At 68.4% G+C, this 27,205-nt stretch overlaps 1 protein-coding gene across 1 annotated transcript; it reads left to right on the plus strand.

Moving 5' to 3' along the window:
• Nucleotides 1-605: 605 nt before the first annotated feature.
• Nucleotides 606-27,205, plus strand: LOC308524722 (mucin-2-like; the record flags this gene model as incomplete). Its single annotated transcript, XM_081099275.1, has 54 exons — nucleotides 606-681; nucleotides 1,231-1,501; nucleotides 2,160-2,274; nucleotides 2,569-2,659; nucleotides 3,017-3,126; nucleotides 3,264-3,474; nucleotides 3,683-3,808; nucleotides 4,266-4,383; nucleotides 5,032-5,170; nucleotides 5,248-5,358; nucleotides 5,458-5,527; nucleotides 5,644-5,781; nucleotides 5,921-6,085; nucleotides 6,485-6,579; nucleotides 6,913-7,043; nucleotides 7,385-7,636; nucleotides 7,740-7,792; nucleotides 7,883-7,983; nucleotides 8,268-8,419; nucleotides 8,689-8,827; nucleotides 9,113-9,223; nucleotides 9,290-9,469; nucleotides 9,716-9,955; nucleotides 10,442-10,598; nucleotides 10,677-10,808; nucleotides 11,300-11,447; nucleotides 11,695-11,738; nucleotides 12,061-12,255; nucleotides 13,480-14,179; nucleotides 14,336-14,832; nucleotides 14,920-15,066; nucleotides 15,439-15,665; nucleotides 15,800-16,179; nucleotides 16,307-16,458; nucleotides 18,486-18,618; nucleotides 19,213-19,344; nucleotides 19,461-19,908; nucleotides 20,217-20,391; nucleotides 20,744-20,991; nucleotides 21,166-21,349; nucleotides 21,565-21,787; nucleotides 22,289-22,467; nucleotides 22,814-22,883; nucleotides 23,030-23,127; nucleotides 23,228-23,259; nucleotides 24,646-24,823; nucleotides 25,051-25,155; nucleotides 25,322-25,362; nucleotides 25,463-25,585; nucleotides 25,670-25,768; nucleotides 25,955-26,083; nucleotides 26,290-26,329; nucleotides 26,774-26,900; nucleotides 26,971-27,205. The coding sequence occupies 54 exons, from the start codon at nucleotides 606-608 to the stop codon at nucleotides 27,203-27,205; spliced, it is 8,973 nt and encodes a 2,990-aa protein (XP_080955401.1).

Here is a 27,205-nt window from a genome sequence, read left to right on the forward strand (position 1 = left end):
GGATGGAGGGATTAGTGGGGGGCTGGCGTGGGCCTGGCGGGAGTGGGCAGCACCCCCAGGAGCCCACACCCTTGCTGCCCTGGGTGCTGGGTGCAGGGAGAGCAGCCCCCACCCACCCCAGAGCTCGAGGCCTGGTGGGGGAGGCGGGGCAGGGCCTGGAGAAGAGGAGTGAATGGGGTGGGGTCTGTCCCGGGGCCTCAGGGAAGCACCTCATTGGACCCCGGGGGGCTGGGCAGGGGCCTGGGGCCCGGGGAGCCTGCAGGACGTGCTTCCGGCCGGACATCCCGCCCGCTGGCCGGGGGGGGGGGGGCGAGTGGGGGGTGTTGGGAGGGACCGAGGTCCGCTGGGCGTGTGTGGAACCGGGTAATTGGGAGGAGGGGAGATTTACCCAGGGAGACAAATACATAAAAAGATAAATCTCAGATAACTGAGTCAACATTTCCCCACGCGGCCACGGAGCCCCCACAGCTGTCTTCGCCATCACTGGGCAAACGCCCCACCCACCCTCGCCCCTCCCCTGCCTGCCCCGCCCTCTGAGGGCCCTGCTGGGCATATAAGGCCCGGACCCCAGCCCAGGTCGCTCTCCCGCACCGCCTGCCGCCACCATGGGGCAGCCACTCGCCTGCCTGCTGGCCCTGTGCCTGGCCCTGGCCTCGGCCGAGGGCTCAGAGCTGCGGAGAGGTGAGGGGTGGCGGGGGTGCCCTGGGCCGGGAAGTGGGTGGCGGGGGAGGCATTGCCTGGGAGTGGAAGGTGGTCTCCCTCTGCCCAGACTTGGGGGGCCGGCCTGTGGGCGCCTGCAGCCCTGCCCGTTGGCACTGGGTGGAGGGAAGGAAGGAGAGACAGAAGGACAGGTGGTCGGGGTTCCCACTACCCCTCCGAAGCTGACCCCTGGCCAGGGTGTGTTGGGGGCTGGACCAGGTGGTAACAGCCAAGCGTGTCTGTGAGCCTGGGGGCGGCCAGGAGGGGCCCGGCTGGGGGGCCTCAGGCCCAGGAATCGGGGCCCTTGGAGGGGCCAGGCCAGGTGGTTGGCCCCCTGCGAGGGGTCACTGTGGCCCTAGAAACCGGGAACTAGGACGGGACAGCTCTGTCCAGCAGGCGGGCGGCAGGCCCCGCAGCGCCCCTCCTGCGGGGAGGGGGCCCTCCCTGGGCCCTGTGCTGAGGCCCCGGGGTCCGGGAGGGCTGCCGCCGGGCGGGGCCCTCGCCCGCTCACCCCCGCCCGCTGCTCCCCAGAGGGCAGAGCCCGGAACCACGGCCACAACGTCTGCAGCACCTGGGGCGACTTCCACTACAAGACCTTCGACGGCGACGTGTTCCGCTTTCCCGGCCTCTGCGACTACAACCTGGCCTCCGACTGCCGCGCCGCCTACAAGGAGTTCGCCGTGCACGTACAGCGCAGCCCCGGCCGCGCCGGCGGCCACCCGCGGCTCGAGTACATCCTGCTGACCATCAGAGACGACACCATCTACCTCACCCGCCAGCTGGTCGTGGTGAACGGGGCCATGTGAGTGGCGGGCGGCCCTCCCTGTCCTAGACGTGGGGCCCCTGTGAGCCCCGCGGTCGCCCATCCTCAGAAGGAGACTGTGGGGTTGGGGTTCAGGTCACCGATTCACTCAGCAAACACGGGGGAGCCCACCAGGCGCCCCCTGGTCCGCGGACGGGGGACGGGGCTCAGGGCTTCATTTATGCGGTGTCTCGGGGCCCTCTGCCTGGCCCACCCGGCTCCGGGTGGGGGACAGCCTGGGCACCCTGGCAGGGGCGGGGCGCAGTCTGGAGAGGAGGCCTGTGCCCTGGGACCCCAGGCAAGCGTTACCGATGCCAGAAGGGCCGGGGGAGCCCCTGGAATAATGGGCTCTAAGCACATTCCTGCCCGCGGGGTCCCCACCTGCCGGGCTGCAGCCCAGGTGGCCAGGTGGGGCCGAGTGGGTGGGTGCAGGGCCCCCGGAGGCCCAGCGTTTGGGGGAGCTCAGTGCCTGTTTGGGGTGGGCAGGAGAGGCCCCCACCTGGGCAGAGCCCGCCTTCCTTCCTCCTGGTGCACCTGGGGGCCTGCCCAGGATAGGAGAGGCCAGGCGGACACGGGCCTGGGCCACACAGTCGCGGCCCCTCTGGGTGGGATGGGAGGAGAGGCGGTGGCTGAGCGACCCCCCACCCGCCCCCCGCAGGGTCAGCACCCCGCACTACCGCTCGGGGCTGCTCATCGAGCGGAGCGACGCCTACACCAAGGTCTTCTCCCGCGCCGGCCTCACCCTCATGTGGAACCGGGAGGATGCGCTCATGGTGGGTGCGGGCCGGGCACAGGGTGGTCCGGGGCGGCTCGTCCGTGCTGACGGAGGAGCCCAGCGGGTTAGCGGTGGGGAGCAGGCCGCAGCACCCACCCAGCGGGGACCCTCAGTGATGCCAGGGCCCTCCCCCGCCCCCTCCCCCGCCCCCTTACCCCCCCAACCCAGCCCTTCTGTGGAGCCGACGCCCAAACAAGGTCGGGAGGTGGCCTGGCTGTGGGGGCTCCCTGGCTGCCGGCTGCCCTGCCTGTGGCCCCGCTGCCTATGGCCACTCACCCGCCTCCTCCCGCAGCTGGAGCTGGACAGCAGGTTCCGGAACCACACGTGCGGCCTCTGCGGCGACTACAACGGCCTGCAGACATACTCGGAGTTCCTGTCCGACGGTGCGTGCTCCCGGGCCTGGCGGGCAGGGTGTGTGTGTGCACGCACGTGTGTGTGCATGCCTGTGTGTGCATGTGTGCGTGCATGTCTCTCTGTGTGTGCACGTGTGTGCATGCCTGTGTGTGCATGTGTGCATGCATGTCTCTCTGTGTGTGTGCATGCATGTCTCTCTGTGTGTGTGCATGTGTGTGTGCATGTCTCTGTGTGCATGTCTGTGTGTGTGCATGTGTGCGTGCATGTCTCTCTGTGTGTGTGCATGCATGTCTGTGTGTGTGCATGTCTCTGTGCATGTCAGTGTGTGTGTGCGTGTGCATGTGCGTGCAGGCTCCCAGTGCCCTGACGGGCTGTGCCACCCGCAGGCGTGCTCTTCAGTGCCCTGGAGTTTGGAAACATGCAGAAGATCAACAAGCCTGGGGCAGAGTGCAACGACCCCGAGGAGGTGTCGGCCCCCAAGTCCTGCTCTGAGCATGTGAGTCACTGGGACCAGCCCAGGCCCCCCCAGGGCAGTGCTGCTCCTCCCCCCCAGCGCCCCTCCCCTGCCCCATAGCTGGGAAGGGAGGTGGGAGCAGCCGGCCCACCGCCCACACTGAGCCTGCCTGCCCGCAGCGCGCCGAGTGCCAGAGGCTGCTGACGGCCGAGGCCTTCGAGGGCTGCCTGGACCTGGTGCCGCTGGAGCCGTACGTGCAGGCCTGCGCCCAGGACCGCTGCCAGTGCCCGTCCGGCGCCGCCTGCGTGTGCAGCACCCTCGCCGAGTTCTCCCGCCAGTGCTCGCACGCCGGCGGGCGGCCCGGGAACTGGAGGACAGCCTCGCTCTGCCGTAAGCGCCCGGGTCGGGTCGGGTCGGGAGGACAGGGCCCGGGCGCAGGGGTGGTGGCCGGGAGGGGTGCTGGTGGGGAGCCTGCCTGCGGACCAGGAGGTGGCCTGGGCCTGGGGGGCCCGGAGCCCAGGGCCCTGGGCGTGCAGCTCCCTGCCCGGCCGCCCTCCCCTCGGGCACAGCCGCTCAGGGGCCTGCGCTGCCCTTCCAGCCAAGACCTGCCCCCGAAACATGGTTTACCTGGAGAGCGGCTCGCCCTGCATGGACACCTGCTCCCACCTGGAGGTCAGCCACCTGTGCGAGGAGCACCGCATGGACGGCTGCTTCTGCCCCGAAGGTGCGTGTGCGGCGGGCGCAGCGGGCGCAGCCGTGGGGGCCCTGCCCAGGGTCCCGGGGATGATGGCCTCACTGCCTTGGGCGTGGGTGCCCAGCTGCATGGAGGGACGGGGGGGCATGGACGGACAGGGGGCACCGAGGGGACACAGGGACACAGAGGGGAGAGGAGGGCATGGAGGGGACGGGGTGAAGTCAGGAGACAGGTCCGGGTAGAAGGGACAGAGCGCTGAGGGCCCCTCCCCTGCGTACGCCGTGGTGGCTGCTAGGAGTCTGGCGGGGAGGGCACCGTCCTGGTGACCACTCGGTGGACAGACCGCCTGCCAGGCCTGTGGGACCTGGAGGGTCCTGGGGGGCCCTGGCCAGCGGTGTGGGGACCAGCAGTACCTGCCGGGGGAGGCCTGGCTGGCGGCCGCCGGGGATCTCAGCTGAGTGTGACGGGCCGCTATCCGCTGTCCCAGGCACCGTGTACGACGACCTCAGGGACGGTGGCTGCGTCCCCGTGAGCCAGTGCCACTGCAAGCTGCACGGGCAGCTGTACGCTCCCGGCCAGCAGGTCAGCCACGACTGCGAGCACTGGTGAGTGCGGGGCCGGGGCTGGCGGGCAGTGGTGAGTGCGGGGCCGGGGCTGGCGGGCACTGGTGAGTGTGGGGCCGGGGCTGGCGGGCAGTGGTGAGTGCGGGGCCGGGCCGGGGCTGGCGGGCAGTGGTGAGTGTGGGGCCGGGGCTGGCGGGCAGTGGTGAGTGTGGGGCCGGGGCTGGCGGGCGGTGGTGAGTGTGGGGCCGGGCCGGGCCGGGGCTGGCGGGCAGTGGTGAGTGTGGGGCCGGGCCGGGCCGGGGCTGGCGGGCGGTGGTGAGTGTGGGGCCGGGGCTGGCGGGCAGTGGTGAGTGTGGGGCCGGGGCTGGCGGGCAGTGGTGAGTGTGGGGCCGGGCCGGGCCGGGGCTGGCGGGCGGTGGTGAGTGTGGGGCCGGGGCTGGCGGGCAGTGGTGAGTGTGGGGCCGGGGCTGGCGGGCGGTGGTGAGTGTGGGGCCGGGGCTGGCGGGCGGTGGTGAGTGTGGGGCCGGGGCTGGCGGGCAGTGGTGAGTGTGGGGCCGGGCCGGGGCTGGCGGGCAGTGGTGAGTGTGGGGCCGGGCCGGGCCGGGGCTGGCGGGCAGTGGTGAGTGTGGGGCCGGGCCAGGGCTGGCGGGCCGGGTGAGCCGAGCCTGACCTGTGCCCGCTGCCTGATAGCGTCTGCAACGCCGGCCGCTGGGTGTGCAAAGACCTGCCGTGCCCCGGGAGCTGCGCCCTGGAGGGCGGCGCCCACATCACCACCTTCGACGGGAAGAAGTACACCTTCCACGGCGACTGCTACTACGTGCTGACCAAGGTGGGCAGCCGCCCGGCGCCTGTGGGGGGGCCTGAGCCCAGCCCGGCCCGGCCTCACCGCACCCCTGTCCTCCGCAGGGCGACCACCCCGACTCCTACGCCCTCCTGGGCGAGCTGGCCCCCTGCGGCGCCACCGACAAGGAGACCTGCCTGAAGACAGTAGTGCTGCTGGCAGACAAGCAGAAGAACGTAGGTGCCGCTCCCTCCGACCCCCACCCCCCCACCCCCCACCCCCCACCCCCTTCCCCGAGGCCCTTCCCAGCCCCGCCGCCCGCGCTCTGTCCCCAGGTGGTGGTCTTCAAGTCCGATGGCAGCGTGCTGCTCAACGAGCTGCAGGTGAACCTGCCCCACGTGACAGGTGAGCCCAGTCCCCAGCCCTGGCGGGGAAGTGGGGGTGTGGGGGCGGAGGGGTGTGGGGGCGGAGGGGTGGGGAGGGCCGGCCGGCAGCCCTCACGCGCTCACCCCTCCCGGCAGCGAGCTTCTCCATCTTTCAACCGTCCTCTTACCACCTGGTGGTGAGCACCGCCTTCGGCCTCAGGCTGCAGATCCAGCTGGTGCCCCTCATGCAGCTGTTCCTGACGCTGGACCAGGCCGCGCAGGGCCGCGTGCAGGGTGAGTTCCCCCTCAGGTCTGCCCCGCCCTGCCCCCGCCCCCCCATCCCTGCCCCTGCCCCCCGCCCCCCGCCCCCCGATCCCTGCCCCCCGCCCCCCGCCCCCCCCCCATCCCTGCCCCAACCCTGTCCTGTCTTCAGGCCTCTGTGGGAACTTCAACGGCCAGGAGGGTGACGACTTCCAGACGGCGGGCGGGCTGGTGGAGGCCACGGGCGCCGGCTTCGCCAACACCTGGAAGGCCCAGTCGAGCTGCCAAGACAAGCAGGACTGGCTGGACGACCCTTGTTCCCTCAACATCGAGAGCGGTGAGCGTCCCCCTGCGCCCCACAGCTGCGGCTCCTGGCGGACACTGTGTGTGTGGGAGGGACAGGGCCTGCCCTGCTGGCTTATGGTGGCCCACGGTGGCAGCCCGCCAAGCGACAGGGCAGAGGGGCTGGGCCGCTAATTGCTGGGCGGTGGCCTTCGTCCAGGGCTGGCCTGGTGCCGGGACAGTACGCCTCCCCCCTCCATGACACCCCACCATCCTGGGGAGGCTGAGAGGGGGCGGTGGGCACCCTGCCTTGTTCTGGGCTGACCTGACCTGGAGGGAGGTGACTGGGCCTGGTCCACGAGGGGACAGCGTCCACCCCAGCTTGGGTGACGGGTCGGCCGGACTCAGGGGACCTGCCGCGGGGCCACGCCCACTGAGCCCCGCCCCTCTCTAGCCAACTACGCGGAGCACTGGTGCTCGATGCTCAGGAAGAAGGAGACCCCCTTCGGCCGCTGCCACTCCGCCGTGGACCCCGAAGAGTACTACAAGGTGGGTGGGACCCCACATGCGCCTGCCCCCCGCCTGGCCAGGCCTGCTCGGGGCACCTGCGGTGCTGCGGGAAGTGGCTGAGTGTGTGTGTACACGTGCGTGATGCGTGTGTGAGTGTGGGCATGCATGTGTGCACACAGGTGGTGCAGGTGGCAGTGTGTGCACGTACGGGGGTCTGTGGGCATACATATTCGCACACGTGCACTGCACATGCAGGTATGCGCACACGTGTAGCACGTGTGAGTCCGGGTACACGTGTGTGAGTGCCCCTGGGTGTGGGGAGTGCCGGCACGGGCGTGCCAGGTCCCAGCCCCTTCCCTCCTCGCCGCCCAGAGGTGCAAATACGACACGTGCAACTGCCAGGACAACGAGGACTGCATGTGCGCCGCGCTGTCCTCCTATGCCCGCGCCTGCGCCGCCAAGGGCGTCATGCTGTGGGGCTGGCGGGAGCTCGTCTGCAGTGAGTGCCGGCCCCTGCGGGCGTACGGGGGCTCGGGGTCCTGGAGTCCCGTGGGGGTCGGGCCTGGTTCCCCCGCCGTCCCCAGGGCAGCGCCTCCTCTGCAGGCGGCGGGTCGGAGCTGTGGCCGCAGCCCCTCTGCCCAGCGGGAGGTGTGAGGGGCGGGTGTGCCTGTGCGGCTGGGCTGTCCCAGGGCTGTCCCGGCACCTCAGCTGGGCAGGTGTCCGCCTGAGGTGGGCCCGGGACGGCCAGCGGGGGCGCTGGGAGCGGGGCGCTGGGAGCGGGGTGCTGGGAGCGGGGAGCGGGGCGCCCCTCCGCCCCTCACGCGGCCCCTCGCTTTGCAGACAGCGACGTGGGCTCCTGCCCCAAGACGCAGATCTTCCTGTACAACCTGACCACCTGCCAGCAGACCTGCCGCTCGCTCTCGGAGGCCGACAGCCACTGCGTCAAGGGCTTTGCACCCGTGGACGGCTGCGGCTGCCCCGACCACACGTTCCTGGACGAGAAGGGCCGCTGCGTGCCGCAGGCCAAGTGCTCCTGCTACCACCGCGGCAGCTACGTGGAGGCGGGCGACGTGGTCCTGAGGCAGGAGGAGCGCTGGTGGGTGTCCCGGGCCGGGGAGGGGCAGGGGGGGCAGGGACAGCCCCGGGCCCCGCATCCCCGCCCGCACGGGCAGCTCGCTCAGCCCCGCCTCTGCCCACAGCGTCTGCCGGAACGGGAGGCTGCACTGCACCCAGGTCAAGCTGCTCGGCCAGAGTAAGTGGGCGCTGCCCCCGCGCGGCCCCCTCGCCTGCCCCCCCCCGCCCTCCCCCTACAGCTGAACTAAGGCGCCCCTCTGTCCCACAGGATGCGCGGCCCCAAAGATTCACGTTGACTGTAACAACCTGACGGCGCTGGCCGTCCGGAACCCCCGCCCCGTCAGCTGCCAGACGCTGGCTGCCGGCCAGGTGCGTGCAGGGCAGGGCCCTGGGCCTTGGGAGGGAGGGGCAGCAGGCTCGATGCCAGCCCGAGACTCTGCCTGCCAGGCCTGTGGACACAGGGGTCTCGTTGGCCCTCCCTGTCCCCGTGGGCCCCTGCCCAGCGCCCCGCCCCTCATCGGGCTCCCTGGCCAGTGGTGGGCCCAGGAGGGAGGTCAGGGGCGGAGGGGGGACGCGAGGGCGCCCGCAGTGTCGGATGCGCAGCCAAGGACAGGGCTGGCCTGGCTCTGACCCCCCTGTCTGGCTGCCCCCAGTACCAGACGGAGTGCATCAGCGGCTGCGTGTGCCCCGAGGGGCTGATGGACGACGGCCGTGGGGGCTGCGTCAGGGAGGAGGAGTGCCCCTGTGTGCACAACCAGGACCTGTACAACCCCGGCCAGAAGATCACCGTGGACTGCAACACCTGGTGAGCCGCCGGGCCTGGCTGACGGCCCCTTGCGCCCGCGGGAAGTGTGCCCTGGGGAGCAGGCCAGGCTTGCAGGCCTGCGGCCTCCCCAGGGGCCGGCCCAGGTGTGCAGGGCTCCGTGCACCCCCCCCCCCCACTGGCTGGCAGGGTCCTGGCCCCAGTGAGGGTGCACGGCGGCACTTGCGGTTGGTGGTTGGTGAGGGCCTGTCGGTGTGGTGCCTGGGAGCTGCCCGCACAGCCCCTCCAGGCCCCTGTCCCGCTCTCCTCAGCACCTGCCAGAGAGGGCGCTGGGCCTGCAGCCAGAAGGTGTGCCACGGCACCTGCTCCATCTACGGGAACGGCCACTACATCACCTTCGACGGGAGGTTCTACGACTTCGATGGGCACTGCTCCTACGTTGCCGTGCAGGTGCGGCTGGGGGCGCCCCCGGACCCCCCCTGCTCCCTGTCCCCCCTGTGCTGGCGCTGCCGATGGCCTGGGGGGCTGTGTCCATGGCAAAGGGCCCTTCCTCCGCCCTCTCATCCTGTGGCCCTCCCTGGGGCAACGGGGGTGTGGGGTTCACGGGAACGAGGGGCCCTGGTGGGACACGGCTGTCCCCTCTCCACGGAGGAGGGGCCGAGGCCGGGCGGGGGTGGGTGCCCAGGGCGCCGGTGCCCACGGCTGGCTCACGCCCTCTGCCCTCCGTGGCTCCAGGACTACTGCGGCCAGAGCTCCGGGCAGGGCTCCTTCAGCATCATCACCGAGAACGTGCCCTGCGGCACCACGGGCGTCACCTGCTCCAAGGCCATCAAGATCTTCATAGGGGTGAGTGCTGCCCGCCCGGCGGGTCTGGGAGAGCCGGGGCCCGCCTGACCGCCCCCCCCCCCACAGAGGACGGAGCTCAAGCTGGAGGACAAGCACCGTGCGGTGATTCACCGGGACGAGGGCGAGCCCGTGGCCTACACCACGCGAGACGTGGGCCAGTACCTGGTGGTGGAGACCAGCACCGGCATCATCGTCATCTGGGACAAGAAGACCACCATCTTCATCAAGCTGGCGCCCTCCTACAAGGTGCGCCCCGCCCCGGCCCGCCCCGCCCCCCGTCCTCCTCCCCCCCGTCCTCCTCCCCCCCCCCGTCCTCCTCCCCCCCGTCCTCCTCCCCCCCCCGTCCTCCTCCCCCCCGCCCCGCCCCCCCGTCCTCCTCCCCCCCCCCGTCCTCCTCCCCCCCCCGCCCCGCCCCCCCGTCCTCCTCCCCCCCGTCCCCCTCCCCCCCCCCCCCCCCCCGCACCTCTGGACGCCTCGCGCCTGTGTCCGCAGGGCTCTGTGTGCGGCCTGTGCGGGAACTTCGACCAGCGCTCCAGCAACGACTTCACCACGCGGGACCACATGGTGGTGGACAGCGAGCTGGACTTTGGCAACAGCTGGAAGGAGGCCCCCACCTGCCCCGACGTGACCACCACCCCCGAGCCCTGCAGCCTGAGGCCCCACCGCCACGCCTGGGCCAAGAAGCAGTGCAGCATCATCAAGGGCGAGGTCTTCCACGCCTGCCACAGCAAGGTGGGCGTGGCCGCGAGCGTGTGGGCGCGGCCGCGAGGGCGATAGGCGTGGCCGCAAGCTTGGTGGGCGCGCCCATGAGCCTGGCTGTGGGCCTGCGCGCTGGGGGGAGTCCGTGGTGTCCCCAAGAGGCACCTGGCCCGCAGCTTCATCTCCATCCTGTGTCCTTTGAACACGTGACCGAGGGGAAACCTTCCTTCTGAGACCCCGGCTGGACCCCCAGCCTCCTGCACCGTCCAGGGAGGGGGAAGGCCACCTGAGCCCAACACCCCCACGGTGCTCAGTCGGGCAGCGGAGGGGCGGAGGGACAGCGGAGGGACAGCGCGCACTGCAGGGTGCCCACCGCCTCCGACCTCCCCAGAGCCCTGGGAGGCCCGGCCGGGTGGTGCGCCTGGTCCCAGGAGCGGGGCTGGCGTGGGTGGGGGCCCGCGGGGGAAGGCCTGCCCCGCGAGGCCCCGTGGACCCAGGCGCTCGGCCGCTTCCCCCCAGGTGGACCCCAAGCCCTTCTACGAGGCCTGCGTGCACGACAGCTGCTCCTGCGACACGGGCGGCGACTGCGAGTGCTTCTGCTCGGCCGTGGCCTCCTACGCCCAGGAGTGCACCAAGGAGGGAGCCTGCGTGTTCTGGAGGACGCCCGACCTGTGCCGTGAGTGCCCGCCAGGCCCTGCCCCCTGCCTGAGCCCCGGCCCCCTGCCCCCCATCTGACCCCGCCCTGCCCCCCCAGCCATCTTCTGCGACTACTACAACCCTCCGGACGAGTGTGAGTGGCACTACGAGCCTTGCGGGAACCGCAGCTTCGAGACCTGCAGGACCGTCAACGGCATCCACTCCAACATCTCCGTGTCCTACCTGGAGGGTGAGCCGGGCGCCGGGGCGCCACCGGGGGGCGCTGCGGGGCGGGCCGAGGTCCAGGGTGGCGGCTGGTCCCGCTGCAGAATTCCTCCACTGAACGGGGGGGCTTGGAGCCTGAGCTAAGGGGAGAGGCAGGAGAGAAACAGGTCACCCCGACCTGTGAGGTCAGGCCCGGGAGTGCCAGGGACCGGCAGCGCCGGATGGGGGCGCATTTCCGAGGAGGGGCTGGGGGGCCTCTGAGTGGAGAACTAGCGGACATGAAGCAGTGAGAATGGCCAGGTCAGGGATCCGGGGTGCCGGACGTGGGCGGGGCCTGGCTGTCCCTGTACCCCTATGGGTGTTCCAGGCTCAGCCGGGGCGTGGATCTGGGCCCTGCCTTTCCCATCCTGCCCTTCCCGGAGGAATGGCCCAGCGAGAAAGACCTGTGGGCGGGCGGGCGGCCGCCGGGTGGGGTCTGAGGGGTGTGGTTCCAGCCCTGTGCCCGGTGCCCACCAGGCTGCTACCCCCGGTGCCCTGAGGACCGGCCCATCTACGACGAGGATCTGAAGAAGTGTGTCACCAGAGACCAGTGTGGCTGTTACGTGGAGGACACCCACTACCCACCCGGAGCGTCCGTGCCCCCCAAGCACGACTGCGAGGCCTGGTACGTAAGCTCACATCCCAGGGGCCCTGGGGGCGGCCGGCACACACACGGGCCCCGTGCACACCCGTGCACACGCCTGCACGCGGGAGCCAGGGCCCAGGCCGCCCTTCTCGTCCTGGCCTCTCGGGCGGCTTGGCCTGCCTCCCCCCACCCACCCCCTGCCCTCTGTCGGGGCCCCGGGGGCTCTGGGCTGCACCGGGCACGAGACAGCCAGGTGCCCGGACTGCAGCCTGCACTTGCTTTGCAGCGTGTGTACCAACTTCTCGCAAGTTGTCTGCCAGCCGGAGGGAGGTGAGCTGCCCGCTGAGGCCGCCCTGAGAGCCCGTCCCTGGACGCCTGGGCCGGGGGAGGGGGATGGGGGGTGTCTCCTCCAGGTCCTTCCCGCCCAGAGCCTCTCTGGTCTGGAGGCTCCCACCACCCACTGTGCTTCCCTGGGTGGTGAGCCCGTGACCCTCCTGGGATGCGGCTGCTGTTTGGGGGGGCCCTTAGGGGGTTCCTGTGGGGTCCTTGGCTCACCACTGGCAGGAGTTGGGGGACGCCTGTCTGTTGCTCTGGGGCCAGGCCATGGGCTCTGGTTCCCTGTGTGCTGACGGCCGCCTCCCTCCGCCCCCAGGGAAGGTTCTCAATTTCACTCAGGACGGCTCCTTCTGCTACTGGGAGATCTGTAGCCCCAACGGGACGGTGGAGAAGAACTTCACCATCTGTGTGTCCACCCCCACCCCCATCTCCTCCCCGACACCCATCACCACCACCCCCACCCCCACCACCACCACCACCACCACCACCCCGACCCCGACGCCCAGCACAGGTGAGGCCCAGGGCCACCCCCTCACCTCGGGGCCCCGCCTCCCCCAGCCCCCGAGCCGGCAGGAACTGGGGCAGGAGCGAGGTCCGTGTGGACGGGTCTCACCCTCTGCTCCCGGGCGGGAGGTGCCACACACCTCTCGGCTCAGGGAATGGGTGTCCCCGGGCCCCAGCCTTGCCCGCACCTGGACCGCACCCAGCTTGGGCCGCAGCGGAGGCGCCGGGGGCATTTCCTAAATCCAGCCAGAAAGTACCCCTGTGGGTCAGAGGGAGCAGAGGCTGTCCTTCGAGGCCTGGGCATTGGGCCGGTGGAACCGCAGCCTCACCGCCCGCGGGAGGGACAGACAGCCACGGGAGAGGGAAACCCGTGGGGGGGAGGCAGCGCCTGGGTCTCCAACTGTGTAGTGACGGGTCTTCTTCCCACTCCCGCAGTGTCACCGCCCGCCTCCACGACTCCCAGTAAGTGTGTGGGCGCTGTCCCCGTGGGGGCCGGGGTGGGGGGCAGGGAGCGGCCCTGAGCCCCCTGGGCACCTGCTCTGAGGCCACAGATGGTCTGGGGGCTCATGCGAAGCACACGGCGAGCTCGGGGTGACATGTTGGTCAGGACTCGCGACCAAGCCCCTTCCGCGTGCTTCCTCCCTGGGTTGGGTGACCCTCCCTTCCTCCTTCCCTCCCTTCTTCCCTTCCTTCCTTCCTTCCTTCCCCTCTCTTTCCCCTCCCTCCCTCTCTCTTTCCCCTCCCTCCCTCCCTCCCTCCCTCCCTCCCTCCCTCCCTTTGTTGTTAATCCTCACCTGAGAATCTTTTTCCCAAAGAGAGTGGAAGGGAGGGAGGAAGGGAGGGAGGAAGGGGGAGAGGGAGAAACAGAGAGACAGGCACAGCCATCGGTTGTCTCCCACACAAGAATCCACAACCCATGTCCTTCCGTGCGCGGGCCAATGCTCTACCCATTGCACCACCGGCCAGGGCTGTTACTTACTTTTTGGCACAAGGAGGGACCGTAGCCGACGAAGGGGCCCGGGCTGGACTGTGTGGCCAGGGCCTGTCGCCTGGTGTGGGTCTGGGGCCCCCTCAGTGCTCAGCTGCAGGGTGGGGTGGTGTCCGGACCTCCAGTCTGGGCCTCTCAGGGGCAGGGACTGCCAGCCGGGGGCTCTGAGCCTCCTGGGTCCGGCCACCTCTCTGGAAGGTGCCACCCGGGCACAGAGGACCGAGGCTGGGCCTTGCTCCCCAGAGCTGTGCTGCTTCTGGTCCGACTGGATCAACGAGAACCACCCGAGCCAGGGCCCCGGCGGCGGCGACAGGGAGACCTTCGGCAGCGTCTGCCCGGCGCCGGAGGACATCCAGTGCCGGCCGGCCACGGCGCCGCACCTCAGCTGGGAGGAGGCGGGCCAGAAGGCGCGGTGCGACCTCTCGGTCGGCTTCCTCTGCAAAAACGAGGACCAGTTTGAAAACGGCCCGTTCGAGATGTGCTATGACTACGAGATACGCGTCAACTGCTGTCTGCCAATGGATGAGTGTCCTGTGCCCCCACCCTCGACCCCAACACCGACCCCCACCACCACCTCCACCACCTCCACCACCACCCTCATCCCAACCACACCCACCACCACCACCACTGAGACACCAACCCCAACCCCCACCACCACAGTGACCCCGACCCCCACACCCACCACCTCACCCACCACCTCACCAACCACCCCCACACCAGAGCCGACCACCACCACCACCACCCCAACACCAGAGCCGACCACCACCACTACCACCCCCACCACCACCACCACCACCCCCACACCAGAGCCTACCACCACTACCACCACCCCAACACCAGAGCCGACCACCGCCCCCACCACCATCATTATCACCCCCACACCAGAGCCAACCACCACCACCACCACCACCACCACCACACCAGAGCCGACCACCACACCAGAGCCGACCACCACCACCACCACCCCCACACCAGAACCGACCACCACCACCACCACCCCCACACCAGAGCCGACCACCACCCCCACCACCATCATTATCACCTCCACACCAGAGCCGACCACCACCACCACCACCCCCACACCAGAGCCGACCACCACCACCACCACCACCACCACCTCACCCACCACCTCACCCATCACCCCCACACCAGAGCCAACCACCACCACTGCCACCACCACCTCACCCACCACCTCACCGATCACCTCCACACCAGAACCGACGACCACCGTGACGACCACCACTACGACATCCACCGCTACACCAACGCCCACCACGACGGTGACCACCAGCACGCCCGGACCAACATCCACGCCATGTATGGATGAGTGCCGATGGACGGGCTGGCAAGACAGTGGGAAACCGAGCTTCGGGGGATCAGGTGGAGACTTCGAGTCCATTGAGAAGGCCTGTCAGGAAGGCTGGGCAGCCAACATCTCCTGCAGAGCCGTCATGTTTCCGGATCGTCCCATCGGAGCCCTGGGACAGAAGGTGCTGTGTGACCTCAAAGAGGGACTGGTGTGCAGAAACCAAGACCAGCTAGGGATCCCCGGCGGCATTCCCATGTGCTACAACTATGAGATCAACGTCTACTGCTGTGGGTACTGCTCTGCCACCACCACAGTGACCCCGACACCCACACCCACCACCACCACCCATAGCACCACCACCACCACCACCCCAGTGCCCCCCACCACCACACCCACCATCAGCTCAACAGAGACACCAACCACCACCCCCCATAGCACCACCACCACCACCACCACCCCAGTGCCCCCCACCACCACACCCACCATCAGCTCAACAGAGACACCAACCACCACCCCCCATAGCACCACTACCACCACCACCACCCCAGTGCCCCCCACCACCACACCCACCATCAGCTCAACAGAGATGCCAACCACCACCCCCTATAGCACCACTACCACCACCACTCCAGTGCCCCCCACCACCACACCCATCATCAGCTCAACAGAGACACCAACCACCACCCCCCATAGCACCACCACCACCACCACCACCACCCCAGTGCCCCCCACCACCACACCCACCATCAGCTCAACAGAGACACCAACCACCACCCCCCATAGCACCACCACCACCACCACCCCAGTGCCCCCCACCACCACACCCACCATCAGCTCAACAGAGATACCAACCACCACCCCCCATAGCACCACTACCACCACCACCACCCCAGTGCCCCCCACCACCACACCCACCATCAGCTCAACAGAGATGCCAACCACCACCCCCCATAGCACCACTACCACCACCACCACCTCAGTGCCCCCCACCACCACACCCACCATCAGCTCAACAGAGACACCAACCCCAACCCCTACTACCACCACCACTGAGACACCAACCCCAACCCCTACTACCACCACCACTGAGACACCAACCCCAACCCCTACTACCACCACAGTGCCCCCGAGCACCACCTCAACAGAGATACCAACCACCAGCTCCCATAGCACCACCACCACCACCACCCCAGTGCCACCCACCACCACACCCACCATCAGCTCAACAGAGACACCAACCACCACCCCCCATAGCACCACCACCACCACCACCCCAGTGCCCCCCACCACCACACCCACTACCACCTCAACAGAGACACCAACCCCAGCCCCTACCACCACAGTGGCCCCGACCACCTCACCCACCACCTCACCAACCACCCCCACACCAGAGCCGACCACCACAACCACCACCACTACCGCCTCCACACCAGAGCCGACCACCACCTCACCCATCACCCCCACACCAGAGCCAACCACCACCACTGCCACCACCACCTCACCCACCACCTCACCGATCACCTCCACACCAGAACCGACGACCACCGTGACGACCACCACTACGACATCCACCGCTACACCAACGCCCACCACGACGGTGACCACCAGCACGCCCGGACCAACATCCACGCCATGTATGGATGAGTGCCGATGGACGGGCTGGCAAGACAGTGGGAAACCGAGCTTCGGGGGATCAGGTGGAGACTTCGAGTCCATTGAGAAGGCCTGTCAGGAAGGCTGGGCAGCCAACATCTCCTGCAGAGCCGTCATGTTTCCGGATCGTCCCATCGGAGCCCTGGGACAGAAGGTGCTGTGTGACCTCAAAGAGGGACTGGTGTGCAGAAACCAAGACCAGCTAGGGATCCCCGGCGGCATTCCCATGTGCTACAACTATGAGATCAACGTCTACTGCTGTGGGTACTGCTCTGCCACCACCACAGTGACCCCGACACCCACACCCACCACCACCACCCATAGCACCACCACCACCACCACCCCAGTGCCCCCCACCACCACACCCACCATCAGCTCAACAGAGATACCAACCACCACCCCCCATAGCACCACCACCACCACCACCACCCCAGTGCCCCCCACCACCACACCCACCATCAGCTCAACAGAGACACCAACCACCACCCCCCATAGCACCACCACCACCACCACCCCAGTGCCCCCCACCACCACACCCCCTATCACCTCAACAGAGATACCAACCACCACCACCCCAGTGCCCCCCACCACCACACCCACCATCAGCTCAACAGAGACACCAACCACCACCCCCCATAGCACCACCACCACCACCACCACCACCCCAGTGCCCCCCACCACCACACCCACCATCAGCTCAACAGAGATACCAACCACCACCCCCCATAGCACCACCACCACCACCACCACCCCAGTGCCCCCCACCACCACACCCACCATCAGCTCAACAGAGATACCAACCACCACCCCCCATAGCACCACCACCACCACCACCACCCCAGTGCCCCCCACCACCACACCCACCATCAGCTCAACAGAGACACCAACCACCACCCCCCATAGCACCACCACCACCCCAGTGCCCCCCACCACCACACCCACCATCAGCTCAACAGAGATACCAACCACCACCCCCCATAGCACCACCACCACCACCACCACCCCAGTGCCCCCCACCACCACACCCACCATCAGCTCAACAGAGATACCAACCACCACCCCCCATAGCACCACCACCACCACCACCCCAGTGCCCCCCACCACCACACCCCATATCACCTCAACAGAGATACCAACCACCACCCCCCATAGCACCACCACCACCACCACCACCCCAGTGCCCCCCACCACCACACCCACCATCAGCTCAACAGAGACACCAACCACCACCCCCCATAGCACCACCACCACCACCACCCCCACCCCAGTGCCCCCCACCACCACACCCACCATCAGCTCAACAGAGATACCAACCACCACCCCCCATAGCACCACCACCACCACCACCACCCCAGTGCCCCCCACCACCACACCCACCATCAGCTCAACAGAGATACCAACCACCACCCCCCATAGCACCACCACCACCACCACCACCCCAGTGCCCCCCACCACCACACCCACCATCAGCTCAACAGAGACACCAACCACCACCCCCCATAGCACCACCACCACCACTACCCCAGTGCCCCCCACCACCACACCCACCATCAGCTCAACAGAGACACCAACCACCACCACCCATAGCACCACCACCACCGCCACCCCAGTGCCACCCACCACCACACCCACCATCAGCTCAACAGAGATACCAACCACCACCCCCCATAGCACCACCACCACCGCCACCCCAGTGCCCCCCACCACCACACCCACCATCAGCTCAACAGAGATACCAACTACCACCCCCCATAGCACCACCACCACCACCACCACCACCCCAGTGCCCCCCACCACCACACCCACCATCAGCTCAACAGAGATACCAACCACCACCCCCCATAGCACCACCACCACCACCACCACCCCAGTGCCCCCCACCACCACACCCACCATCAGCTCAACAGAGACACCAACCACCACCCCCCATAGCACCACCACCACCACCACCACTACCCCAGTGCCCCCCACCACCACACCCACCATCAGCTCAACAGAGACACCAACCACCACCACCCATAGCACCACCACCACCGCCACCCCAGTGCCCCCCACCACCACACCCACCATCAGCTCAACAGAGACACCAACCACCACCACCCATAGCACCACCACCACCACCACCACCCCAGTGCCACCCACCACCACACCCACCATCAGCTCAACAGAGACACCAACCACCACCCCCCATAGCACCACCACCACCACCACCCCAGTGCCCCCCACCACCACACCCACCACCACGCCTAAACCCCCGCCTGAGTCCTCCTCCCCTCCAACATCTCAGTCCACCTCCCCCTCTACCACGGAGTCAACCACGCCTCTGACTACCTCTCCAACAACTGTGAAGACAACCAGCATTCCTTCAACCCCCACGGAAACGAAGCCCGTGGTCAGCACCCCGGGGAGCACCACTTCAGGTATGGATACCAGAGCCAGTGTGGCAGCTGGCAACTCGCTCCGGTCCCTTATCACCCACGGGAGCTTTGTAGGCCCTCGGACCTAAACCCTGGGCGCCGTGCTCTGTCCAGTGAGAATGGTCGCCGGGAGGGTCCAGTCCGGCTCGGCGAGCCTGGTGCCTGCCCAGCCCAGCCGGTGAGCGTTCTGTGGGCCACGGCCATGGGCCTACGCGAGGCCCCCACTTGCCCCACAGGATGCCTCTCCGCAGGCACAGGGCCCTTGGCCACCGCTGAGTGGTGGGGGGCGGTGCCATGCTGTCAGGAGGGGGGTGTGGGGCAGGGCTGGGCGGGGAGCAGAGGCTGCCAGTCGGGTTCTCGGAGGTCCTCCCTCCGGTCCGCTCCCACCTACCTCGGGGCAGGGGCTCCACCCTGTGGGCCTCGCGGCTACTCATACTGTGGACCGTGGGCCTTGCTCATCGGCCCCACCTGAGACTGAAAGCCCGGACGTGGGCGTGAGCCCTTCCGTGCCAGGCGCCACGCGGTGGTGAGGTGCCAGGCCCCTGCAGCATCGAAGGTGAGTGACGCCACCAGCCTCCCCTGTAACCGTTCTCGCAGGCACGCCGACCACCTCGCCTTCCACACGACCCCCGTCCACCCCCACCCCCACGACTCTTGCAACGACGACCACGGGAACCCCTACTCCGCCCGGACACCCGTCAACCACGCCGACCACCACCGCCTCCACCGGTGGGCCCACCTCCTTGACGACCCCGATCGTCACCCCTTCCATCTCAATTTGCTGCGTTTTGAATGACACCTACTATGGCCCAGGTACCCAAGCGCTCTCTTCCGATCTCAGGCAGAGCAGCTGCCGGGACAGTGGTGGGGAGTCAGGTCCGCGGTCTAGCCCGGGAGCTGCTGGGGAAGCCGCACGCTGCGGGTGGCTGTCCCTGGCCGGCCCCCCCTCGCTGCGGCCACGGCCGGGGTCCGGCAGCCTCTGTGGGGACCGGCCTCTCGGACGGCGTAGGGACCGCGCTCTCCCCTGCAGGTGAGATGGTGTACAACGGCACCCATGGGGAGACCTGCTACTACGTGAACTGCTCCCTGAACTGCTCCTTTGAGATCTTCAATTGGCCCTGCCCGTCCACACCCTCCACGCCGTCCACACCCTCCACGCCGCCCACGCCCTCCACGCCGACAACCCCTTCGACACCCAGCACGTCCACGCCCACCACCCGGCCACCCACCACGTCAAGCACGCCGATCACCACCAAACCCCCCGGGTGCCCGGACTTTGATCCTCCCAGAAAGGTCAGTGGGCTGTGGGCGGCTTTGGTCCCCTCGGTGCTGGATGCACCGTCCAGATCTGAAGCCCCGGGGGCTGCCTTCCTGCCCCCTACGCCCCGAGCCGCCCCTGTAGAGCCAAGCCTTCCGGGCACAGGGTCTGCAGAGCCCCCCCTTCTCGCTGGAACGAGATGCAGCTGCCTCCAGCCCCGGGGAGGGCTCCTCGGCTGCCCCTGGGCCTCGCGAGCACAGCCCCTCCTGAGTGGGCAGCGGGGGCTGGCCGACCCCGGCTGACCCCGGCCGGCCCCGGCTGACCCGCGCCCTCCCGCCCGCAGGAGAACGAGACGTGGTGGCTGTGTAACTGCACCATGGCCGTCTGCAAGCACGACAACACGGTGGAGCTGGTGGAGGTGGAGTGCAAGCCCCCGCCCATGCCCACCTGCTCCAACAACCTCACTCCTGTGCGCGTCATGGACCCCGACGGCTGCTGCTGGCACTGGGAGTGTGACTGTAAGCCCGCCCAGGCCAGGCCCGCCCCTCCCCGCCTCTCCCTCTGTGGGTGGAGGCTGCAGGCCCAGGGTGGGCTGGTGGCTGATGGCCAGGCACATGCCCCGAGGGCTTCTCACACCCCACTTCTCATCCCAGGCAGGGGGCGCACAGGGGGCGGGGTTAGCCCAGCGGAGCTCTGCCTGAACCCAGCCCTCTGACTCCAAAGTCAGGCCGGTCCTGTGGGAGGAGCCGGGAGAGGCCCTTCTGGGGGCTGGAGGCGGAACCAGACCCTCTGGCTTGGACGCCCGGGTGCTCGGGAAGCAGTCTTTCCTGCCCCTGGTTCCCGCCCTGGCTCACCCGGCCCCCTCCGCAGGCTACTGCACGGGCTGGGGGGACCCCCACTACGTCACCTTCGACGGGCTCTACTACAGCTACCAGGGCAACTGCACCTACGTGCTGGTGGAGGAGGTGCGGCCCACGGTGGACAACTTCGGGGTCTACATCGACAACTACCACTGCGACGTCAACGACCAGGTGTCCTGCCCCCGCACGCTGATCGTGCGCCACGAGACGCAGGAGGTGCTGATCAAGACCGTGCAGATGGCGCCCATGAGGGTCCAGGTACGTCCACGGCCGGCACCACCCCTCGGCGGGAGGCTGGGCGGGAGGGACAGCCCGCCCGGCCTGGCCCTGACGGACGCATCGAGCTCCCGTCTCAGGGGGACGGGGCGGGCCAGGCGGCGGCTGTGGCCACTCGCTCCGGCCCCGGCCCCTGACCCCGCGTGTGGGCCGCAGGTGCAGGTCAACAAGCAGGCGGTGGCCCTGCCCTACAAGAAGTACGGGCTGCAGGTGTACGAGTCAGGCATCAACTACGTGGTCAGCATCCCCGAGCTGGACGCCCTCATCTCCTACAACGGCCTCTCCTTCGCCATCCGGCTGCCCTACCGCCTGTTCGGCAACAACACCAAGGGCCAATGCGGTGAGCGTGGCTCTCCCGCTTCTCTGCTCGGGGACCTGTGGGCTCAGGGACTTGGGGACCCGAGGCTGCTGGGGGCGGCCGGCACCCTTCCCGTGCGTTGTCCTGGCTTTGGCGCGTGTGGGACGCTGACAGGAGTCCGGTGCTGCCCGGCCAGCGGGTCACGGGGTGGCTGTGTGGGGGGCGGAGGGGTCAGCGCGGGTCTCTCGCCGCCACAGGCACGTGCACCAACACCACGGCGGACGACTGCGTGCTGCCCAGTGGCGAGGTCGTCTCGGACTGCGAGGTGGCCGCCGACCAGTGGGTGGTGAACGACCCGTCCAAGCCGCACTGTCCCCACACCAGCTTCACCACCAGGCGCCCGGCCACCACGCCCCCCGGGGGCAGCACCGGCCCCAACAGGAACTGCTCCTCTCCTCTCTGCGAGCTCATCAAGGACAGGTGCCGGGCCGCCGCCAGCCGCAGGGTCTCGAGGGGCAGGCTCCCCTGTGTCTCCCCCCGCCCCCCCCCATCAGCAAGGAGAGGAGGCGGGGCGCTGAGGGTGCCGGTCACAGTGGGGCCCCGGACTCGGGCTCCTGCTTCCTGTGGGCCGAGCTGCCTGGTCAGACGTCCCTCTGCCTTTTCTGAGCCCTAAAGCTACCCTGGGGTAGACCAGCTGACCGGGTCAGGGGTCAGGGTTGATATTGGAGGGAGAAGTGGGTTAGACAGAGGGGCCCCTCCCAGAGCTGGGGGGAGGGGGGCTCATCCCCAGGGGTGGGCAGGTGGAGGCAGGGTGGCCTCTGCTGCGGCTGCTGGGGCGGCTGGCCCCCCCCTCACCCTGGGGCCACCGTGCTGGTGCTCTTCCCAGAGCCACCCACCCAGGGCCTCTCGGGGGCAGCGCAGGGCAGGGCTGGGTGGAGGGGAGTGTGAGAGGCGGGCCGTGACCCGTGTCCCTCCCCGCAGCCTCTTTGCCCAGTGCCACCCCCTGGCGCCCCCCCAGCACTACTACGAGGCCTGCGTGTTCGACACCTGCAGCGTGCCCAACTCGGGCCTGGAGTGCGCCAGCCTGCAGACCTACGCGGCCCTCTGTGCCCACGAGGGCGTCTGCATCGACTGGAGGAACCACACCCACGGGGCCTGCCGTAAGCGCCCGCCCACCTGCCCGGACTGGGCTCCCGCAGGGCTCAGCTGGGTGCTGTGCCAGCCTAAAGCCAGGCTGGGGGCGGCCGGGCACGCATGGAGCGCAGGCCGGGGCTGGGGTGGGGGAGGGCTGGCTGGAGGTTGGGAGGGGGGAGGCTGCCGGCCTTGCTCAGACCACTGGGCACCTGCCGCTCAGCTGGAGACGGCATGGGGTGCTGAGTCGAGCAGTGCGGGCGGCCCGCCACCCTCAGCCGTGTGGGAGGGAGGGGCTGGGTAGGACGGTCACTTTGGGGGGCACAGGCTCCTCCCTCCTGACCCTGGCCTCTGCCTGCTGCCTCCCTCCTGCAGCGGTGACGTGCCCAGCTCACAGGGAGTACCGGGCCTGCGGTCCTGCGGAGGAACCCACCTGCAAGTCCAGGTCAGTCTCGGCGGCGGCTCCCCGGACGGCGGGCGGCACTGCCAGGCTTGGTGCCCAGCCGCCCGCACACTCGGCTCATGATGCCTTCCTTCCCCCAGCGCCCCGAGTCTGCCCGCCCCCAGTGCCTCACGCCTGCCCACCCCCAGCACCCCGCAGAACAGCACGCTGCTGGTGGAAGGCTGCTTCTGCCCCGAGGGCACCATGAACTACGCCCCCGGCTTTGACGTCTGCGTGGAAGTGTGTGGTACGTCTCCCGCCCTCGGGCCTCCCTCCGGCCTCCACGAGGCTGAGCCTGTGCTGTGGCCCCCGGACTCTGCTAATGGGATCTGTCTCCTCTCTCCTAGGCTGTGTGGGGCCTGACAACGTGCCCAGAGAGGTAGGCCTGCCCCTCGGTGTGGGGTGATACTCTCTCACGGACCCTGAGTTTTTTGGGGTGGGGTGGGGTGGACATGAGAACCTGGGAGTTCAAAGACTCTGTAACCAGTCAATTAAGTCCTGCAAAGCTTGGCTAGCAGGACCGTCCACCTTCCACCCAGCTGTGCCAACAACCCCTCCTCCCACCCCTCTGTCTGTTTGCCCGTCCCTCCATCCTTCCATCCCTACATCCTCTGTTTTTCTGTACATTATCCTTTTGCTCATTCACCTGTCCATCCATCTATCCACCCATCATGCTTCCAACAATCCCTCTATCCATCATCCATCCATCCATCCAACCATCCACCATCTATCCACCATCCATCCACCCACCCACCCACCCACCCATCCATCCATCCACCATCAATCAACCATCCATCCACCCAACCATCCATCCATCCACCATCAATCAACCATCCATCCACCCAACCATCCATCCATCCATCCATCCAACCATCCATCCATCCACCATCCACCATCCAACCATGTATCCATCCATCCATCCATCCATCCACCATCCAACCATGTATCCATCCATCCATCCAACCATCCATCCATCCATCCATCCAACCATCCAACCATCCATCCATCCATCCATCCAACCATCCATCCGTCCATCCATCCAACCATCCAACCATGTATCCATCCATCCAACCATCCATCTGTCCATCCGTCCATCTGTCCATCCGTCCATCTGTCCATCCATCCGTCCATCCACTCAACCATCTATCCATCCATCCAACCAACATCCACCCTCATACACCCATCTCCACCATTCAACCATCTATCCATCCATCCATCCATCCACCTACCACCTATCCAGCCAGCCAGCCACCCATCAATGTCTTCAACAATCCATCCATCCATCCATCCACCCACCATCCATCTATCCATCCAACCAACCAACCATCCATCCATCATCATCTGTCCAACCATCCATCCATCTGTCCGTCCACACATCCCTCCATCCGTCCATCCACACTCCATGGTTCCCAGTGCCCTGTCTAACCCTGAGCTGCAGTCCCAGCCACTGCCCGGTTGTCTGCCTCCTGCACGCGGTTGGCCCCTTAGCTCTCCCTCACACACCCAGTGGCCACGTGTGGTTTGTCTGCCACATGCGTGGCCGCAGAGGGAAATGCTGGCGAGCAGGTCCTGGTTGTGTTATTCGTGGCCTGGCCCTGCATGACGGCCGCTGTCCTGGACCAGAACCCCCTGGTGCTGAGGGGGGCCGTCAGCGGTGCCCAGCGCAGTGCCTCTCCCTGCTGACCCCAGATGCACCACGGAGCCGCCCGGGGGGGGGGGGAGGGGGCACAGCTCTTGTCCCCACTCACCGCGGCCCTCTCTGCAGTTTGGGGAGCACTTTGAGTTCGACTGCAAGGACTGCGTCTGCCTGGAGGGTGGGAGTGGCATCGTCTGCCAGCCCAAGAAGTGCAGCCAGGAGCCGCCCGCCCAGTGCAAGGAGGATGGCACGTACCTGGTCACGGAGGTCAACCCCGCGGACACCTGCTGCAACATCACCTTCTGCAGTAAGGCCCGGGCCCGCCCCGCGACCCCCGGGGTCCCCAAGCCAGGCCCCCACCCCCGGGCCCGATTCCACCTCCTCTGTGAGCTGGGAGCCACCGACCCGGGGCGCTGAGGCTGGGGCTGGGGAGAGGGGGGGGGCGCTGGGAGCGAGTGCTGCTGGGGCGAGGCGCTCAGCACCGGGCCCTGCACGGGGGTCACCGTGTCCCGCGTCCCCGCCCTCCGCCCGCAGAGTGCAACACCAGCCTGTGCGAGGAGAAGCCCCCGCAGTGCCCGCTGGGCTTCGATGTGAAGAGCGAGATGAAACCCGGGCGCTGCTGCCCCTTCTACTCCTGCGGTGAGAGGCCGGGCGAGGGCCAGGCGGCGGGGGCTGGGCTGTGGCGTGAGGGGCCCGTGGGGTGCAGGGGCTCACTTCTGGGGGGTCCCACCCACCCCCGGCCCCAGTGCCCACGCGGCCCCCGGGCTGCGCGTCTGACCCACGGCCCTGTTCTCTTTCTCCCCAGTGCCCAAGGGCGTCTGTGTTGTTGGGAATGCCGAGTACCAGGTGCGCCAGGGGCCGCCCTGGGGGAGGGGGCGGGGCCGGAGGGTGGGGTCCCAGCCAGGCTCGGGGCTCGCCCGCCTCACACGCCCCTCCCTGCCCCCAGCCCGGCTCCCCAGTGTACTCCTCCAAGTGCGAGACCTGCGTCTGCACCAACATCACAGACAGCGCCACGCAGCTCAACAACGTGTCCTGCAGCCACGTGCCCTGCCCCAGCACCTGCAACCCCGTGAGTCCCCCGAGAGGAGCTGGGGTGGGGGGGGCTGCCCCACGCCTGCTCCCCAGCGCCGCCCTGAGCCGGCCTGTCTCCTAGGGCTTTGGGCTGGTGACCGTCCCGGGCGAGTGCTGCAAGAAGTGCGAGCAGACGGACTGCATCATCAACAGGCCGGGCGGCCAGAACCTCATCCTGAAGGTGCAGGGGCGGCCCAGGGGGGGCGGGGCTGCCGGGAGCCCAGGGCACGCCCACGGCCCCTCCGGCCTGGCGCCAGTCGCCAGTCGCATGGCCTGGGGCCTCCATCCTTGGCTGGGGGGGGGAGGGCCTGCTGGGCGCCCCGTCGGTCTCTCGGGGCGGCCCTCACACACTGCCCTCCGCCCGCAGCCCGGGGACATGAAGAGTGACCCCAACAACAACTGCACCTTCTTCAGCTGCGTGAAGATCCATAACCAGCTCATCTCGTCCGTCTCCAACATCACCTGCCCCGACTTCGACCCCAGCGCCTGCCTCCCGGTGAGCGGCCATCCGGGCGGCCTGTGTGCCCTCCGCTGGCGGGGGCGGGGGGTGGGGTTGCTCATGGTCCTGGAGGGCTGGGCTCTATGCTGGGATGGTGGCCTCTGGCCTGGGCCCCTTCTGTAGCAGCTGCCCCTCTGACCCTGGTGACCGGGGACCTCCCCATGGGGGGGTCTGGGTCCCAGGCTCACTCTCCCTCTCTGTAGGGCTCCATCACGCTCATGCCCAACGGCTGCTGCAAGAAGTGTGAGTACCCTGACCCTGACCCTGACCCTAACCTTAACCCTGACCCTGACCCTAACCCTAACCTTAACCCTGACCCTGACCCTAACCCTGACCCTGACCCTAACCCTGACCCTGACCCTAACCCTGACCCTGACCCTAACCTTAACCCTGACCCTGACCCTAACCTTAACCCTGATCCTAACCCTAACCCTGACCTTAACCCTGACCCTAACCCTGACCCTAACCCTAACCCTAATCTTAACCCTGACCCTGATCCTAACCCTGACCCTGACCCTGACCCTGACCCTGACCCTGACCCGCACCGCGAGTCGGGCCCCGGGAGCCAATCTCAGGCGGATGAGAGTTTGAGGGCTTCCCCTCGGCGGCCCGGCTGCCAGGGGCTCTGGGCGGTGGCCCCCCGGGAGGCATGGAGGCCCCCCCAAGCCTGCGCCTCGCTGTCCCCAGGCATCCCTCGCAACGAGACCAAGATCCCCTGCTCCACCATCTCCGAGACCAAGGAGATCTCGGAAGGCGGCTGCACCAAGAAGGTCCTCATGAACTACTGCTCCGGGTCCTGCGGGACCTTCGCCATGTGAGTTTCGGGCTGTGTGGGGTGGGGCGGGCCGAGCCCGGGACGGGGCCTCACGCCGGCGCCCCCGCAGGTACTCGGCCGAGGCGCAGGCGCTGGACCACAAGTGCTCCTGCTGCAAGGAGGAGCGCACCAGCCGGCGGACGGTGGAGCTGCTCTGCCCCGACGGCTCCTCGCGCAGCCACACCTACACCCACATCGAGAGCTGCCTGTGCCAGGACACGCTGTGCGAGCTGCCGCCCCAGCGCAGGGGGCCCGGCCGCGCCCGCCGCTCCGGGGCCCTGGGCCTGTCTCCCAGCCGGGGCTGA

Source organism: Myotis nattereri (genome assembly GCF_964212035.1).
Source record: "Myotis nattereri genome assembly, chromosome: 9".
Classification (NCBI taxonomy): Eukaryota; Metazoa; Chordata; class Mammalia; order Chiroptera; family Vespertilionidae; genus Myotis; species Myotis nattereri.